Source organism: Cavia porcellus, unplaced genomic scaffold (assembly GCF_034190915.1).
Source record: "Cavia porcellus strain 051 isolate PalLab524CR breed Dunkin Hartley unplaced genomic scaffold, mCavPor4.1 scaffold_3, whole genome shotgun sequence".
NCBI lineage: Eukaryota > Metazoa > Chordata > Mammalia > Rodentia > Caviidae > Cavia > Cavia porcellus.
The window spans coordinates 27,480,938-27,500,012 of record NW_026947486.1 but is presented as its reverse complement, the minus strand read 5'-3'; the positions used below and the strand labels follow the sequence as shown (position 1 = coordinate 27,500,012).

The following is a 19,075-nucleotide window of genomic DNA, read 5'->3' as shown; positions in this document are numbered from 1 at the left end:
AAAGACATTCCTTGCTCATGGATAGGAAGAACAAACATTGTGAAAATGGCCATTCTCCCAAAACTGTTATACAGATTCAATGCAATCCCAATAGAAATTCCATCAACATACCTTATAGATCTAGAGAAATCACTCCTAAATTTCATCTGGAACCAGAAGAGACCTAGAATCGCAAAGGCAGTTCTAAGCAGCAAAGACAAAGCAGGAGGCATCACAATCCCTGACTTGAAGTTATACTACAAAGCAACAGTAGTAAAATCAACATGGTATTGGAATCAAAACAGAGCCGAAGATCAATGGAATAGATTAGAAGATACAACCACAACTACGAACACACTCAACCACCTTATCTTTGATAAAGGAGCCAAGCAGGTTCACTGGAAGAACGACAGTCTCTTTAATAAATGGTGCTGGAAAAACTGGCTCTCCATTTGCCGAAAACTAAAGCTAGACCCATGTCTATCACCATGTACTAAATTAAAATCTAAATGGGTCAAAGATCTGAATATTAAAACAGAAACACTAAATCTATTGAAAGACAAATTAGGTAGAAACCTTGGAGACATAGGAGTAGGTAGAGAATTCATGAACAGGACTCAAACCGCACGGGAAATACTTCCCAGAATCAATAACTGGGACCACTTCTTATTAAAAAGTTTCTGCATGTCAAAAGAAATCTCCAGCATAGTGAAAAGAAAACCCACAAACTGGGAAAAGATTTTAGTGAACTCTCTCTCAGACAAGGGCCTCTTGTCTAAAACATATAAAGAATTAAAGAAACTCAGACCTCCGAAATTCAAAGATCCAATCCAAAAATGGGCATCTGAGATGAATACGCAATTCTCAGATGAAGAAATGCAAATGGCAAATAAATACATGAAAAAATGCTCATCATCATTGGTCATTAGAGAAATGCAAATTAAAACCACACTGAGATACCATCTCACTCCTGAAAGAATGGCCAGGATCAAGAAAACCAACAACAAATGCTGGAGAGGCTGTGGGGAAAAAGGAACTCTCCTGCACTGCTGGTGGGAGTGTAGACTGGTACAGCCTTTGTGGAGATCTGTCTGGAGATTTCTCAAAAAGTTGGGATTGGAAATCCCATTTATTCCAGCTATTCCACTTCTAGGCATATTCCCAGAAGAACTGAAAGCATCATACCACAGTGATATATGTGCACCTATGTTTATAGCAGCACAATTTGTAATCGCCAGATCTTGGAAACAACCCAAGTGTCCATCAACTGAGGAATGGATAAAAAAGTTGTGGTATTTCTATACAATGGAGTATTATTCAGCTATAAAGAAGGATCACATTGAGATATTTATCAATAAATGGGCGCAGCTTGAGACCATACTCATAAGTGAAATAAATCAATCTCACATGTGTGAATACCGAATAGTTTCCCTAATGTAAGTAATGATTCAAATATATAAAAATATGTGGTAATCATGATTCCCCATTAGGTGGCCTTGGAGCCTTATAAAGTTTTCACTCATTAATTAGAAAGGCTTTATTCTGGGCTTCTTGATTTGAAAATATTTGAAGCTAGAGTATATGAAGTTTTATCCAAATATATCAAGGAAAAAGACACTATGGTGACTACTATTAAGTCAGGTTATATGGTGGTGAAGTACTAGGTTGTTGAAACAGTCATGCTGTGACCTCTATTGTTATATTGTTATGTCCTGTTTTATCTCAATCTCCCCCTCATTGTTTTAAAAAAAATATTTAGTCATTTCTTATGTTTGTCTTAATTAAAGAAAAAATTCAAAAAATTAGGATATATAAATAGTAACTCTTTTTGATTTCCTATTAACTTGTTTTGAAGTCCTGTAGTACTCCCACGATCTTGTTTTGACTGATTAGACTCTGTTCCATTCTATATGGTAATATCAAGTTTCAAGAAATAGGCAACTACTTTGAAGACAATAAGATTCACTAAGATACCCATTCTGGTTTGACTATTGTCTTCTTTGGAAGTCCTGTAATGTTTACAATGCCTAAGTTTTATTGGTCTTGTTCTCTACTGTTTTGTCCAACTTTATAATATCTAATGAGATAGACAATTCTTTTTAAGGAAACAAGGGACAACGTTGATAACCATTGTTGATAAACTTGTACTCTGTTCTACATCATGTGCTATGTCTATCCTTGGTATTGACTGACAGCTTTGTTTTGCCATATTTGACTGTATTCTCTCCCCCCCCCCAAAAAAAAGTAATAAGCACTAAGGAGTAATGAAATCCAAAGTGCGTGAATTTTGTTGTAAAAAAGAGAGTGGAAAAAAAAAAAGAAAAAGAGCTCTAACGGATATAACAGCAAGTGTGTTTAGGGGTGTTAAATAGCTGACTGTATCAATGTTTTTGGATCATTGAACACAGCTGTTTGTAGTCTACCTGTTTGAATGTCCACCTTGTATTCTTTGATACTGTGATTTGAGGAACTATTTTCAAGATGATAATATGTAATATACTAACAGGTGATTTCTTACTGTTATTTTTGTTTGTTTGTTTGTTTTGTTTTGTTTTTTTGTAGTTCTGTATTACGTGTACCCTTACACTGCTTTGGTTTGTTTTGTGTTTTTCTCTTTTTCCTCTTAAATTAAAATAAATAAATAAATAAATATAACAAAAATAACAAGGAACCAAGAACATCAATAGAAAAGCTGTAAGATGAATAAAAAAGCAACATAAGATTAATAGGGATAATTGAAAAAGAAGGGGATAAACCAAATGGTACCAAGAGGCTATTTACAGAAGTAATAGCTGAAAATTTCCCAAACATGAGAATGGAAAGTGACATTCAGATTAGTGAAGCAAACAGAACACCAAATAGCCATAACCAAAATAAAACTATACCCAGACATATAACAGTCACCATCCCAGAAATATAACGTAAGAATAGAATATTAAAAGCTGTTAGAAAAGACATATCAAATATAAAGGAATACCTATCAGAATCACAGCAGACAGTTGGTATCTCAACACAAACAATGAAGTCAAGAAGAGCATAGAGTGAAGTATTTCAGATCCTAAAGAAAAATGATTTCCAACCTACACTTATGTACCCTGCAAAACTGTCCTTCAAAATTGATGGAGAAATAAGATAATTCCATGACAAAGAACAGCTGAAGAATTTCATGATCACCAAGCCAACCCTGCAAAGAATATAGAAAGACAGTCTAGATACACATAGGAAAAAAAAAAACACTAAGCAAGGCAATCTAAGAGAATGGAAAGATAAAGCTGCAAGAGCAGAAAGATAACATGTCAACAATAAACCAATATATAACAGTTATAGCCATTAATGTAAATGGTCTCAATTCACCTATTAAAAGAAACAGACTAGCAGAATGGATTAAGAAATAACATCCAACCATATGCTGTCTACAAGAAACGCATCTAACCGAAAAGGAAACTCATGAACTGAAGGTCAAAGGATGGAAAACAATACTTCATGCAACAAGAACCAAAAAAAGGGCCGTAAGCTATTCTGTTTGCAGACAATGTGAACTTCAAACCAAGAAAGATCCGAAGAGACACAGAAGGTCACTACATAGTAGGTAGGGGACACGTCAAGAGGAAGAGATAACTATCTTAAATATATATATGTACCAAATTCCAGAGCACCCAGCTACATAAAGCATTAATAGAAGTGAAAAATCAAGTGAGCAATAACACAATTATAATAGGAGACCTTAAAACACCATTGACACCAAGGGACAGATCAATCAGACAGAAAATCGGCAAAGAAATAATAGAACTGAAACACACCTGTGAAAAAATGGACTTGATAGACATATACAGAGTGTTCCATCCAACAACATCAGAATACACATTCTTCTCAGCAGTACATGGGACACTCTATAAAACAGACCATCTACTAGATCACAGAACACACTTAAGTAAATGCAAAAGAGCTGAAATTATCCCATGCATTTTATCGGATCATAGTGCTATGAAACCAGAAATTAATGATAAAAGAAACTGCAAAAACCCCACAGACACACGGAAATTGAATAATACACTCTTGAGCCATGAGTGAGTCAGAGGGGAAACTAAAGAAGAAATTAAACAATACCTACAAGCAAACAAAAATACAATTGCAACTTACCAGAATCTGTGGGATATAATGAAAACTGTCTTCAGAGGAAAATTTACTGCACTGAGTTCCTACATCAGGAAAACAGAATGAACACAAATAAACATCCTGATGCTACACCTCAAACATCTAGAAAAAGAGGAGCAAGTCAAGCCCAAAGCCAAAAGAAGGGAGGAAATTAAAAATATCAGAGCAGAAATTAATGCAATAGAGACTAAAAAAACAATCAAATGAATCAAAGAATTGGTTCCTTGAAAGAATAAATAAAATTGATAAGCCCCTAGCCAACCTTATTAAAAAAGGGAAGAGAAAGCTCAAATTCATGCAATAAGGAATGAAAAAGGTGAAATCACTATAGACTCTGTCGAATTACAGATTATCAACAACACCTATTTCAAAAACCCCTATTCTCAGAGGTTCAAAAACACAGAAGAAATGGACAGATTTCTAGAAACATAGGAACTACCAAAGCTGGGTCAAGAAGATGTACAACTACTGAATAACCCAATTTCTTTTTAATGAAATAGAAATTGTAGTTTATTCCTTACCTACAAAGAAGAGCTCAGCCCAAATGTATTCACTGTGCAATTCTAAAAGAAATACAAAGAAGACTTAATGTCTATACTCACTCCTCAATCTCTTCAATGAAATCGAAAGGGAAGAAATTCTTTCTAAGTCATTGCTGCAAGCAAATATTACTCTAGTACCAAAGCCTGAGAAAGACCCAACTACAAAAATGAACTACAGGCCAATGTCCCTTATGAACACAGACACAAAAATCCTCAATAAAATATTGGCAAACAGGAAGCAGCAAATCATCAAGAAGATTATACACCACGAACAAGTGGGATTCATCCTAGGCATGCAGGGATGGTTCAACATACGTAAATCCATAAATGTAATCCACCATATCAATAAAGCCAATAGGAAGAATCACACTATCACTTGTATTGAAGCAAAAAATGCTACTGATAAGGTCCAACACTCATTCATGATCGGAACCTTACAAAAAATTGGAGCAGATGTATTTACCTCAATATGATAAAGATCAATTATGACAAACTAACATCTAGCAGCATATTAAATGGCCAAAAACTAAAGGCCTTTACCTTAAAATCAGGCACGAGACAAGGATATTCCTTATCACTGCTCTTACTCAACGTAATACTGGAAATACTAGCCAGAGTAATTAGACAAGAGAGAGAAATAAAAAGGTTAAAGATAGGAAAAGATGAATTAATTTATCATTATTTGTATGTGACATGATACTCTACATAGAAGACCCCCAAAATTCCATTGAAAGACTCCTAGATGTAATTAATAAAATCAGCAATGTAGCTGGATACAAAATCAATACTCAAAAATCAACAGCATTCTTATACACTAACAACAAAAACACTGAGAGAGAAATAAGAGAAGCCACATCCTTCACACTAGCATCCAAAAAACCAAAATACTTAGGAATTAATATTATGAAAGAAGTCAAAGAGCTATACACAGAAAATTATAATACCCTGAAAGAGAAATGAAAGAGGATCTTAGAAAATGGACAGACAATACTTGTTCATGAATAAGAAGAATAAATATTGTGAAAATGGCCATTCTCCCAAAACTGTTATAAAGATTCAATGCAATCTAAATGAAAATACCATCAACATACCTGATAGAACTCGAGAAATCACTCCTAAAATTCATCTGGAGTGAGAAGAGACCTAGAATAGCAAGGACAGTTCTAAGCAGCAAAGGCAATACAGGAGGTATCACAATCCCTCACTTGAAGTTATAATACAAAGCAACCATAGTAAAATCAACATGGTACTGGAATCAAAACAGAGCTGAAGATCAGTGGAACAGATTAGAAGATACAACCACAACTACAAACACACTTAACCACCTTATCTTTGATAAAGGGGCCAAACATGTTCACTGGGAGAATGACAGTCTCTTTAATAAATGGTGCTGGAAAACCTGGCTATCTTACGCTTAAAACGAAAACTAGATCCATTCCTATCTCCATGTACTAAACTAAAATCTAAATGGATCAAATATGTGAATATTAAAACAGAAACACTAAATCTGTTGGATGACAAATTAGTTAAAAATCTTGAAGACATTTCGGTAGTTAGAGAATTCACGAAGAGGAATCAAACCGCACGGGAAATACTTTCCAGAGTCAATAACTGGGATCACGTCTTATTAAAAAGTTTCTGCGTGTCAAAAGAAATTCTCCAGCATAGTCAAAAGAAAACCCACAAACTAGGAAAAAATCTTAGTGAGCTCTTCCTCAAACAAAGGACTTCTAAAACATAAAGAATTTTAAAAACTCAAACCCCTGAAATTCAAAGACCCAATCCAAAATTGGTCATCTGAAATGAATATCCAGTTCTCAGATGAAGAAATACAAATTGCAAATAAATACATGAAAAGATGTTCCTCATCATTAGCCATTAGAGAATTGCAAATTAAACAACACGGAGATTCCATCTCATTCCAGGAATGGCCAGGATCAAGAAAACTACTAACAACAAATGCTGGAGAGGCTGTGGGGAAAAAGGAACTCTTCTGCACTGTTGGTGGGAGTGGAGACTGGTGCAACCACTGTGGAGGTCAGTCTAGAGATTCCTCAAAAACCTGGGACTGGAAGTCCCAGTTGACTCAGCTATTCCACTTCTAGGCCTATTCCCAGAAGAACTGAAAATGTCATACCACAGTGATATATGGGCACCATGTTTATAGCATTGCAATTTGTAATATTCATATCTTCAAAACAGCCTAAGTGTCCATCAAATGAGGAATGGATTAAAAGATGTGGTATTTTTATACAATGGAGTACTACCCAGCTCTAAAGAAGGGTCCCATTGAGATATTTATAAATAAATGGATGCAACTTGAGACCATACTCATAAGTGAAATAAATCAAACTCACATGTATAAATACCATATAGTCTTCCTAGTATAAGAAAAGGTAAGAGTACATAAGATTTTTGGTAATCATGATTCCCCATTATATTTCTTTGCAGCCTTATAATAATGTTTTCATTCATTGAATGAATGTTTGGAATGGTTTTATTCTGTTGTTTATTTTATTATGTGTGATGGTATGAACAGCTTTTTTGAAGAAAACAAGACATTATGGCAGCCATTGTTGATGTAACATCATCTTGCTTTGAACTCCTACCATGCTTTTGTTCTTCTATTTCTATTGGTTCTATCATGTTGTATCTTATTGGATTTTAATAAGTGTGATAGTATAAACAAATTTTTTATGGAAAATGAGACAATATAGTAGCCATTGTTCATTTTTGGTCCTTTGGTTCAGAATGCACTGTAACACTTTTATTCTCTTGAATGGTTTTTGTACTGTTTTGTTATGTTTGATATTATTGTATGTGAAGGTATGCTTAACTATTTCAACAAGACATTATGGTAGCTACTGTTAATATCAGGTTGTCTTGTGTTTGAAGTAATGTGGCTTACATTGTTCTGTTCCGATCTGCTTTGTTCTGTCCTCTTTTGTCTTAATCTCATTAAAATAAAAAAACGATATAACATGTACAGGTAAAATTTCTCTATGATGAGTGTATCATTGTGTATATCTAAATTGTATCAATAAACAATTAATAAAAATAAATAAAATAAGATAACTTAACTGGCCAAAATCTTTCTGCTCTGGGCGACCTCTAATCTATATTGCATATTACAGAATAATCTTTCTAAAATGCAGATTTTATTCCATTCTTATTTAAAAAAGAAAAAGTATATCTTTCTGTATTTTCATGATTTTTACACTCAGGTAAGAGCAAAAAGCATAGCCTCAGAACTTCTAATTACATTTGTCTCTTAGAAATAGGCCTGAGAGTCAAAGACAATAGCTTTATAACACTTATATAATATTTGAATTTTTCTCGAGTATTATTCTTCTAATTAACACTGAAAATCAGAATAAATAAATGTTACTTCTCTGTTTAAAACTGTCTATGAGCTATTCTGTGCCTTCAGTTAAAATGACTTAATTTTGTTTAAAAGGCCTTTTGTGACCTAACTACCATTGACTACTTCTCTTTTAGTCTCATGTTACCTATATGGCCATCTGACTTTCAAACTTCTGCCCTGTTGTCATGACAGTAGTTGAAAAGAACCAAGAACAAAATTTTGGATAATTACATATACCTATGGGGCAGAAAGAAGAAAATATTACAAAAATTATCTTTTTACAAAAAACAAGGAAGGATGGTTAAGACAAATGTAGAAAACCATGGTATTAAAGCATTTATTAAAAGGCAAGAGAACAGAGAATTTTGAGTAGGCAGTTTATCTTGGAACTGTCAACAGTGTTTGAGACTAAAATAGTTCAAAACAATATTTTTATTGACAGTGTACTAATCCAACAAACACATTTTAACATCCCCCTAATAAATTAATAGTACCATCATTCCGTATCCTTATCTCAAATTGTAAACCATACTAGGTTCTAAATTTAAAATAAAATTGGACTTTTTTGGAATGACAAACTAGAAAAACACTAAAACATTAAAGTGAATGCAACATTTTGAAAAAAAATTCTACTAAAAGAAAATCAGCAACTGCATAAAAAGAATATTAAGAAATTGCCAAAAAAGATTATCAAGTAAAAAACACATGTAACTTTTGAACAAGTCTATATGTTTAGCAGTAAAACCCAAAGCTTTCTTCATCAATGAGAAAGTAGTTAATAATAATATGCTTAGTATTATGATCAACATAATATTGTAAGTATGTACACCTTTACTACTTTTAAGGAGACAAAATTATCAATAAAGTTATTTGAGATACCCTTAAAAGGGAAGAATTCATTCATAGTGTCTGGCACACAGTCAGTTACAGAAAAAAAAAACTTGCTGAATAAATGTGCTGACTTAATCAGTAAGACTATAATCTGCATTCATGTTGATGTTGTTAGACTATGGCAAAACAATTTTAAGCAGTTTTATATTTCTGAATTTTTGGTTATAAAATAATGGCACTGGACTCAGTAATAAATCAGCTTTACAAATCAGCTAAAAACAGAAACAAAATGACTAGAAAAAAAGATGCTTCAACAAAGTGTGTAGAATTTAAAACAAGTAATGCCCACCTCGGTAGCACATATACTAATATTAAAACAAAGAAAAAGAAGTCTGATAAGAACTATTAAGTAGCATAAACTAAGTAAATTGTGGTATAATAAACAGAAGAGCACAGATTGATATTCTAGCTATAATGCTTACTAGCTGAGTAATTTTTGAGCAATACTTTCATTATTGATTAGAATGAATATGCAGACTAATGTAAAAAAACAACTTATACACAAAGGACTGGCAATAAATACTCATTTAATAAACATTAGTTTCCTCTAATATACTCAAATCATATGGATAAGCCCAAATATTTAACTCTGGAGAAAAGAAAATTTTTTAAATCTATTAAACCAAAACAGAAAAGGATTTGGAAAGAGACTTTCCAGAGATCAGACGTTAACTCTACAGGTTTGACACGCCATAGTACACTATTTTAACCAACTGTTTTGACCAGTGACATAGATTAAAAACTAGAAAAGAGATTCACCAAATGTACAAACTGCACAGAACTAGGAAGTATAGCTAATGTATTAGATAATAGATAAGTAGTTAAAATGAAAACAGAATTTAATACTGTTTCTGTAGATAAGCAAAACTGAAGTCCAAAAAGATAGCAACTTGTTAGATTTCATAACAAATACAGGATACAGAAACACACTGTGGAATACATTAAAACATCTTTGAACACATGAATAACTTAAATAAAAAAATAGATGTAGGCCAAGGATTATGTAGCTCAGTGGTGTAAGTGCCTGCCTGGCAAGTGCAAGGTCCTGAGTTTGATGGGTACCAAAACAAACAAACAAAAAAAGAAACAAACAAGCAAAATACATGTAACAAATAAAATTTAATAAAAACAAATAAAACTGAATAATACATGTAAGTATTTCTTCTTAGATTCAAAGTATTACTTGTACAAGATCCATAAGGTACATGTTTTAATAACAACGTATGTTAAAGGAGAATTGGAGATCTTCATACAACTCAGTACAATGAAAGTCAATCCAAAAAGGAAAAGTGGGAGTTACAATATACTAAGTCAATATATTGTCCAGAATCAGAGATGTAACAGGCATGCTTTGTCCTGATCAGATCACATTTGGATTCACATCTCAGAAAAAAATGTAGGTAAGTTTGAACATTACAAACACTTCAAAATTACAAACACTTCAAAATTAGGTCAACATGGAGGAACTGGAGATGTTTAGCATAAAAAAGAATAGATTTGGGAGACTGGGAATGACTAGGATAAATTAAGACATGAATATCTTCAAATGCTGGTGGAGACCTAAGAGAACTAAAAGAACACCAGCTAACAGAAATAAAGGAAAATAGATTTGTTGCTTTACTTATAAAATGGCTGTTTAGTTGGGTGTGGTGGTACACATCTAGAATTTCAGCATTTGGGCAGCTGAAGCACGAGTTCCAATCCAGCCTGGGCTACATAGTGATTTCAAGGTCAGCCTGAACTACATAGCAAGATCCTGTCTCAAAAACATGGCTGTCTAATTATCAAAACTATTACAATTACAAAAGTGTACCCCATACTGCAAACCCTATTAGAACAGAAATAAGGTTTCCTTCTCCTTTGCCTCCTACAGCCTGGAGCAATGTGCTTAAACAATGTTTATCTTTCTTAAAACTGAAGTGTGATACTTTACAGAATAGTGGGTGACTTGTCCCTAAATGCATTCAAGATGATGGTAGAAACATACATCAATAATCTTTGAAAGCCATGTAGGGCACTTATTTTCTCACCTAAAAGCCAATGACCAAGGTGAAATCTAGAAATGCCTGGATACTACATAATGCAGTCATTAGAGTTCAGAGATGGGCTCTCCCAGGGTCCTAGATTCACTGTCCTGGCAGCAAAGGAAGCCCAACAAGTATATATTAATTTCAAACCAACAAACTAATAATGTATTTCCCAAATTAGAACAGAAACTCCAATGAGAATGTAAATCTTCCTATGTAAATCTAGAAAGAGAAGTAGCAGAGTACAGATCAGGTTAATTTCCATTCTTCTCATCCTTGTACTTATCTGTCTATGAGGACAAATAACTACAGCTTTAAAATCTCTTAGGAGCTTTTATTATGTCTGTTAAATCTATTAATTATCCTTTATATAATAACAAAAACACTATTACACCAAAATGAACAAACAAAAAGGTATCTAAGCTTATTTAAGAAAAGCAAGATAAACAAGAATTTGGACAAGGGCATCCCATATTATGAGCAAATTTGAAAGGTAAAAGCCTCTACAAGAGAAAAGCACTAATAAGCAAAATTAGGCCACATTTCTCTGAGGAAGAATAAAAAAGGAGAACATATTCCAAAACAAATCCCTCAACTTCTTCATCCCCAAACTACTAAAACCAAGTGTGTTATACATATTATTAATACTTAAGATCACCTCACTTTACAATAAGATAGAACATCTTACTTGTTGCACCAAGACGACGTTTGTCTCTGGCTATATAGTTTGCAAAGATAATAGATCTCATGCTGGTCTTACCAGATCCACTTTTACCCATCAACAGCACCTAGGGACAAAAGTGGGAAAAGGAAACAAAAAGTTAGCATTCTAGAGAAAATACAGTATAAAAGAATCATCTCCTTCCCTATTTGATATTTTAGAGAAATGATAGTTCCAATAACCTGGTATAGATACTTATATATTACTAAACTGTTTCCCAATCAGAAGTAAACATAGCATTCTAGAAACGAGTCACTTACCTCCCATAGGTCACATATTCTTTTGGCAATAAACTTGCAGTGCATTCATATTTTAATATTGAGTATCTATATATCTAGAATTAAGCTAGAAAAATTCCACCCTGAAGTACACTAATATTTTGTGCTCTGAACTATTATCAGGGAATTTCAGCATAACCAAAGGTCTTCCTACTCTTGTTCAAAGTCAACCTTTCCATCTATAGCCTAGATATCATTACTTCCACTTGCCTCTATAATATTGTTCCATTAGTTACTGACACTCTTTTCATTTTAAAAGTTCCCCATTGTCTACAGGATCAAATCCTTAAATCACATATGAAGAACCTTCTTGATCTAGTTTACCTATTTGTCTTTACCTTCCTCCCTTCTAGTGTGTATCTTTAAGCATCCAGCCACATTGAACTGAACAGTTTGTAGTCATTTTGCTCTGCCAGCTGGGAAGTCCTGTGTCTTTGTCTTTGTTTCACGCTGTACTCTATGCCAGTAATGTTCCTTTCTCTTTTTTCTTTCAACTAAGTTTCATTTATCCTTCAAACTTGGTTCATTAATCATATCCTGAAGAATTTCCTGTGAACCCAATGCATTAGGCTGGCTTAGGGGTCTTACATCTGTATCACTTTGGTAGTTTATAATCATTCCAAAGACCATAAGGCATTGGAGGTACACATCATAAATGGTAGGGAGTGTCTCTGATGTGTAACATGTAATAGATTAAAATAAGATTATCTATAAGAATGAATAAACTATCAAAACAATGATACAAAGCAAGAAAGTTTTTAATAATGAGAATGATCTTGTATAAAGTGTGGTCTTATGAATGTAAATAGTCTTCTTGTGAACGGCAGTATCTAACACAGAGAGAAAAAACACCTGTCAAAGATGCTGTATATTAATGTATTAAAAAGACATTCAGTAAACTAAGCATGGTGGCACATGTCTGTAATCCCAGCACTCACAGGAGGCTATGAAAAAAGGATCATCATGAGTTCAAAGCCACCCTGGGCTACATAGTGAGTTCTAGCCCAGCCTGAACTACATGGCAAGACCTTGTCTCAAAAAACAAAACAAAACAAACAAGATTTACTAAAGTGACCTTAAATGATATTTAAGAGTCTTTTCAAACTTAAAATTTATTAAATACAGTTGTAATTACCTTGCTTTTAATAGGCAAAGCATACATGTTTTGCCTTCTACCTTAAGGTATTTTTTAAAACTTACTACAAATGTAAGGAATATTAATGAAAATGTATTGCACTTAGGCTTGATTCAATCTAGCAATTTAGCTATGCAATTTGATCTCATTAAAGAAAGTCACTGCTGAATGGTTCTTTAAAGCTGAAACAAAAAAAAAATTTTTTTCTAAGAATTTTAACCAAAAACCAATAACGGTATATATGTTTCTGGAGTGCAACATGTTTTCATACATATATACATTTTGGAATGATTAAATAAATGCAAATTTTTGCTATAAATCATGTAGAAAGCTCGGTACGTTTAGGCATCCTTGTTGATAGCAACTTCAGACTGGCTTATGATGAATATTCCCTTAGCAAATTGGAATTACTCAACTTATTAGCTGAAATTAATGGTTAATGTTTGTTTTTCAATGAAATTTCTTATCTCAAATGTTTATAAAAATATTACCAAGCTAACCATGTTAAATAATAATTTAAAGGGTTTCCTAGCATTTGCTTGTTTAAACGTCACACAAAACCTACGAAATATATATTATTGCCATTTCCCAAATGAGGACAGTGAAACTCCAAAAAAGTTAATAAACTTGCTCCAGAATTGCACTGTTGGTGATCCAGCCTAAATCTCAAAGTGGGATACAGAACAATAAGAAAACAATGGAAAGAGTCTCAAGTTACAGCTGGAGACATTGCCCTAAAGGCCGTATAGCAATAAAATTTTGAGTTGATCTAAAAATAAATGTGAAGGCACAGACCTATGTGATATGTATATGTGACTTGATTCAAGAAAACTTATACATTAGAAAAATTAAATGAGACAGAAAAAAGGGGATGAGTCAGGAAGACCACACAGAAGATTCAGAGACAGAGAGAGACAGATATAGAGACAGAGACAGAGAGACAGAGACAGAAAGAGAGAGAGAATATAACACATTTCAGAATTGCAAATTTTACCTTTGCCTTTGCCTTTCTGGTATACATCTTACCTTTTTCTTCATGGCTGTATTTGGTAGCACCCACCTGCAGATACAAACCAAAAGATAGAGTTTCCAAGATCCGTTTGTTGTAGAAATTAAAATTTACAAAACACATATAAATGTGGAAATGTAAAAGAGCATATTTAATATGATAATTGGGCACAATTATGTGGATGACCTCAGTTCAGTAGAGGCACTTGTTTTTCCTAAATTATAAAACTGGCTTTATGTACCCTATCCCCTAACTACAAACTATGAAGATACCTCCTAGGAAGATTTATTTAAGAATAAATACGATTTATTAAATTCAAGAGTTAATTTTCCATCATCTTAAGAAATCAAGCAATATTTTCATATTTGACTATCTGTATTTTTAAAAATTCAGCTACCTATTTTTGAAATTCAAAGTGCCTTGGTGCTTTGGCAGTCCTTCCAAGTCACATTTCAATCAGTAAAGGCACAAAATCCATATAACAAGTGTCAGATTCAGGTGTAAATCAGAACAAAAAGTACTGTAAAACCTCTCATCTGTCATTAGAAAATGTTATTCTTCCAAGTTTTATCCCCAACGTGGATATATAAAATCCCCTTTATTAATCACCAACTCAGACCATTTTGCTCAATTAGAACAACCCACATACACCAAGAATATTAGCCTCATTCTAAGGGATGTTTTTGCCCAGTTAGCATTGGTCCTTCTTTCAGTTTATCTTGTCGTCAAAAGCATGATACCAATCAACTCTATTTAGGTTTACCCTTCACCCACCCAAGCGATCCTTGTGGTTCCCCTAGAGGAGGATCCATTCTCGGCCCCAGATTTTCCTTCTCCATCTTTTTCTCAGAGCCACATTCTTCCATCGTGCAATAAATCCTGTCCAGTCCTTTCTAAATCCGCAGAACTCTATTTGTGCTTGTTCACCCCTTAACTGCCCATTCTCGTGGCCTGCCGCCTTTAGGCCAGCCCCAGTTCGTGCCTCCTCCTTTTTGGTCCACTGGGGGGCCTCCTTCCCCACTGTTACCTTTACCGCCCTGAACCTGGTCTCCAGGGAAACCCGAGCGGGCCAGCTCAAAGGCAGTTATTCGGTGATGGCGTAAGAGAGGATGTCAGTGAAAAAGAGATGGGTTGTGGACTGGTCCGGAGTTTGAGCCTCAGGCCCCCAAGTTCTGGAAACCCTGAGGTAAATTCACCCACGAAAAGATGGGTACCGCAAATACAGAGGAAGCAGAAAGAGCGGAACGCTGCCTAAGCATTAAGCAGTGAACTGCTCTCTGGCTGGTAGCTGCGGGGACTGACCACCCAGATAAGTCGGCTAGTAGCCTTTACGACCTAACCGCCTGTTCTTCAGGAGCCCAGACACCTCACCGCAGCCACAAGACTGCAGGCCAAGATCACGTGAGTACTCGTATAAACCGAGACTGTCACGAGACTGCCTATTCAAGGGGCGGGTAGGCTCATACGAATACCATAGAGACTGCTCTGAGAAAGCCAGAGTGTCGCCTGTCGTCATCAGTGACGTGATTTCTCACATCTGTGCTACCATCCGCTAAGACGCTGCAAGCTATGCTACCCACTTAGCCCCACCCACTAGCTGAAGAGGCTTAAAGGTGTTATTTCAATGCCTTGCAGCTAAGAGGTTTTTACTGTTGCTTGCCCTTAAAGGTTGCTAGCGGGGAAGAGGAAACTTATCCTTTATGCATTGTTTTTCCCTGTAACTAAACTTGTAATGATTGCTTATTTTTTTAGTACATGTGTGAATACATGTTTATATTCTTGTGTAGTTGGTACACGTACATAAAACACAATTCCTTTCTTCATTCCCTTTCCCTCTCCCTTCTATCTCTTATACCCTTCCCATTTGAGAAAGATTTGTCTTTCCACTTATTATCAATCTTTTATTTTGATCTTTATGTATAATTTAAAGAATTTCTCATTTCAGAGAGACCATGTGATGCTTATGCTTGTGCGTCTGAATTTTCTCACTAAACATTATGATCTCAAGGTGCATATATTTTCCTACAAATGATTCTAGCTTATCTTTCTTTATGGCAGAGTTGTGATCCATTTAAATACCACATTGTCTTTATTCATCTGTTGATGAACATATAAACTGCTTCCAAGACTTAGCTATTATGAGTTGTGCTGGTATAAACATGATATAGAGGAATTACTGTGAATACTTCTAAAATCCTTAAAACTACATTTTGCAGAGAAAGCACTCAGCAATTTATTGCTGAACAGAGGAATTCATCGGAGACTTTAACACACAAGTTCATCACTCCACTTTTTTGTAAATGGTTTTGAAAATGTCACTTAAGAACTTTTGATGAACATGTGATATGTGCATGGGATACAGTGTGGAAGATAAATTTCTATATACCATAATAAAAAGAACAGTCTAAATTTGTTAATTCAAGTGAAGAGTGAGACAAATTGTGTGAGAAGCCAGTGAAACGGATGGGAAAAAGAATATATCAAGAGTCACAGAATATGGGAAAATAAACAGTTCATTGATAAGCTTCAATAAAGCAGTGGGAAAGTTCCAAAAAAGCAATGCACTGAGTGGGAGAAAAGCAGAGGCATTTATATTTTACCTTAATGTGAGGAGTGGTATGGGAACATCATCTCAGGTCATGGTGGTTCCATTGTCCATTTATTTTAGTTCTGAGGATAGGTAAGTGTTGTTTGAAGACTGAGTAATGTTTTCTTTAACAAGGTTCAGTGCTCCTAGCCTTGTTATTGAAAAGAAAAAAAGTCTTTCTGAGGTAGGTAGGTAAATGGATAGATAGATCTTCCAAGGTTGAAATTTTTGGTTTCACTACAAACTCATCATTGAGCTGAAAAGTGACCTTAAAGAAACTGACAAAATAATCATAATTCCCTGCATGAATGATTACTACTAGTAAGCATATTCATGTTGTATTTGGATATAAGGGCCACCATAAAAAAATGCCTCTAAAGAATTCCAAAACATTACTTCTGGAAAGTAGGTTAGAGAATAGGGAGCCACATGTAAGAACACACCTGTACTTGTAATTTCAGGACCCAGGAGGCTGAGCAAGGACAGTCTGTGAATTTAAGGCCAGCCCAGGATATAACGAGTTTGAGGCTGACCTAAACTACATAGCAAGACCCTTCCTTAAAAAGGGGGACAGGATATAATTGGTCAAGAAACTGTTTATTTCCATTTAATACTACTCTGTACTGTATAAAAATTGTATAGAAGTATCACAGACATATTTATTGTGCATATATTACTTGAAAAAAGGAAAGGAAATTGCATGGAAATGGAGTAATTGTCTGCTTCCACACTTTCCACTGAGGTGTCATATAATTTCTTCTCCTCACAACTGCCATGCCTCAAGAAAAGATTTTTCTGATTGTTCTTTTTCTTATTCTATTATGGTTACATTTGTTAATCTGCTGTCTCTTTTCCTCCAGTTATCCCACACAGGCTCTTACTCTAACTTTACTTGTCTGGTGAAAAACCTTAAATCCTAAACTGGGAAGCTATTTTAAATTCACTGTTTTCCATTCAAGTCAGTGATCTCAAGTTCTTTTTAGTCTGTTTCCTACTACATCCACTCATCTCTATTGTTACCTCTGCAGTTTTCATTAGTGTTGTCATAATCTCTGACCTGAATAATTGCAGTAATTTCAATATCCTTCTGAGTAATTTTCCCACAGTGGCAGCTCCAAACAAGTTGGCAGTGAGTAGAGTCATAATCAAGCTATTTCACCACCCAAAATACTCAACTTAAATATGTGGTTGATTTTAAAAATCACATTTAAGATGTATCCTCCAACTTTATTACCCTTAAGCTTTACCACGAAATTATTCCCTTTAACTGTTGTTTATAGAAATTCAAGGTCTCCTTGTTGCTGCAGGTTTCCTTTTTTCCCTCATCCAAGTTATCCACCCTTCCTATCAACTGATTGATCCTTTAAAGTTCAATTCAGAGGATTCTGTTTCTTTGTTTAAGCCTTCCAATAGCCTAAAAACAAGTGTAGACTGGGCGAGGTGGTGCACATTTGTAATTCCAGCACTTATGAATCTGGGGCACGAGCATCATCAGTAGTTTCAGATCAGCATGGACTACAAAATGAGTTCAGGGACAACCTGAACTGCATAATGAAATCTTCTTTTAAAAAAAGACAAAAAAGTTTACAAAGTGTACAAAGTGTTTCAAGATCTGGTCTGCAGCAATTTCATGTTTCAATTCTCTACTCATTCTCACTACCTCCCTCAAGCTTTATAAAAAGCTACTGATAATTATTTCAATACACCAAAAGACAAGAAGTAAGAAGAGGAATGAACAAAGAAGGAGAGGGGAAAGATGAAGATGAGAAGAAAGAAAAGTAAGGAGGAAGACAGAAGCAAGAGAAAGAAAAGTGCCTTGCAAGACAGTATATGGAAGGCCAGAGACACAGACAGTAGATATAATTTACCAAGGCAAGTATAAGTATTTATTCAAGCCAGAATCCACCATCAAGGACAGTGGATAAATTCCAAAACAGGAATCACATCATCAAGATAAGGTATTTGGGCCTCTATCAGGATTTGAGAATAGGGAAAAGGATCTAAGCAGTAAATGTCACTTTTTGAAGAATATATTTTTCCAGATCTTGTAGTATCTGTGGACTTTCTAAGACTGTTTCTGGATGATGAGCCCCAAGACAATTCTTTCCAGGTTTTTTGCATCCTGTACAAAGAATTGAACAAGGCACACAGCAAATTAACAGGGATGTACATTTGTTGAAGGTGAAAAAGAAATATACTCTCCAAAATTAAAGCAAGCTAGCAAACAGACTCACAGTGTCCCATAGGATAAGGGAAATGGGTATTTTCTATTTGGAATTTCTGGATTGGCTTCTTCTACATCAAATAAAGCATTGGGACAGTTGTCTTATCAAAAACTCCTTAGCCTGTGTAGTGCATTAACTAATGGTCAACTTGTAAACTTGTAA

General features: G+C 34.6%; 2 protein-coding genes across 13 annotated transcripts in view; one reads left to right on the top strand and one right to left on the bottom strand.

The window, feature by feature from the left end:
• The window catches only part of Rragb (Ras related GTP binding B), a 75,283-nt gene extending 59,992 nt beyond the window's left edge, over nt 1-15,291 (bottom strand). For 4 of the 8 annotated variants that reach the window (XM_063245976.1, XM_063245977.1, XM_063245975.1 and 1 more), the window contains exons 1-3: nt 14,876-15,058; nt 14,119-14,152; nt 11,647-11,746 (exon numbers count right to left, since the gene is read on the bottom strand). In XM_063245976.1, coding sequence (XP_063102046.1) covers nt 11,647-11,746; nt 14,119-14,152; nt 14,876-14,967 — 226 coding nt within the window. In that variant the 5' untranslated portion in view covers nt 14,968-15,058. Of the gene's footprint in view, nt 1-11,646; nt 11,747-14,118; nt 14,153-14,875; nt 15,059-15,128 lie in introns of those variants that run through there. The other 4 variants (XM_063245978.1, XM_063245981.1, XM_063245980.1 and 1 more) reach the window with 3 other exon arrangements.
• Nucleotides 15,292-15,315: 24 nt separating this feature from the next.
• LOC134475440 (protein VCF1-like) overlaps nt 15,316-19,075 on the top strand; it is a 161,006-nt gene continuing 157,246 nt past the window's right edge. For all 5 annotated transcript variants that reach the window (XR_010046563.1, XR_010046559.1, XR_010046562.1 and 2 more), the window contains exon 1: nt 15,316-15,502. The gene's annotated coding sequence lies outside the window, so the exon portion shown is untranslated. The remainder of the gene's footprint in view (nt 15,503-19,075) is intronic.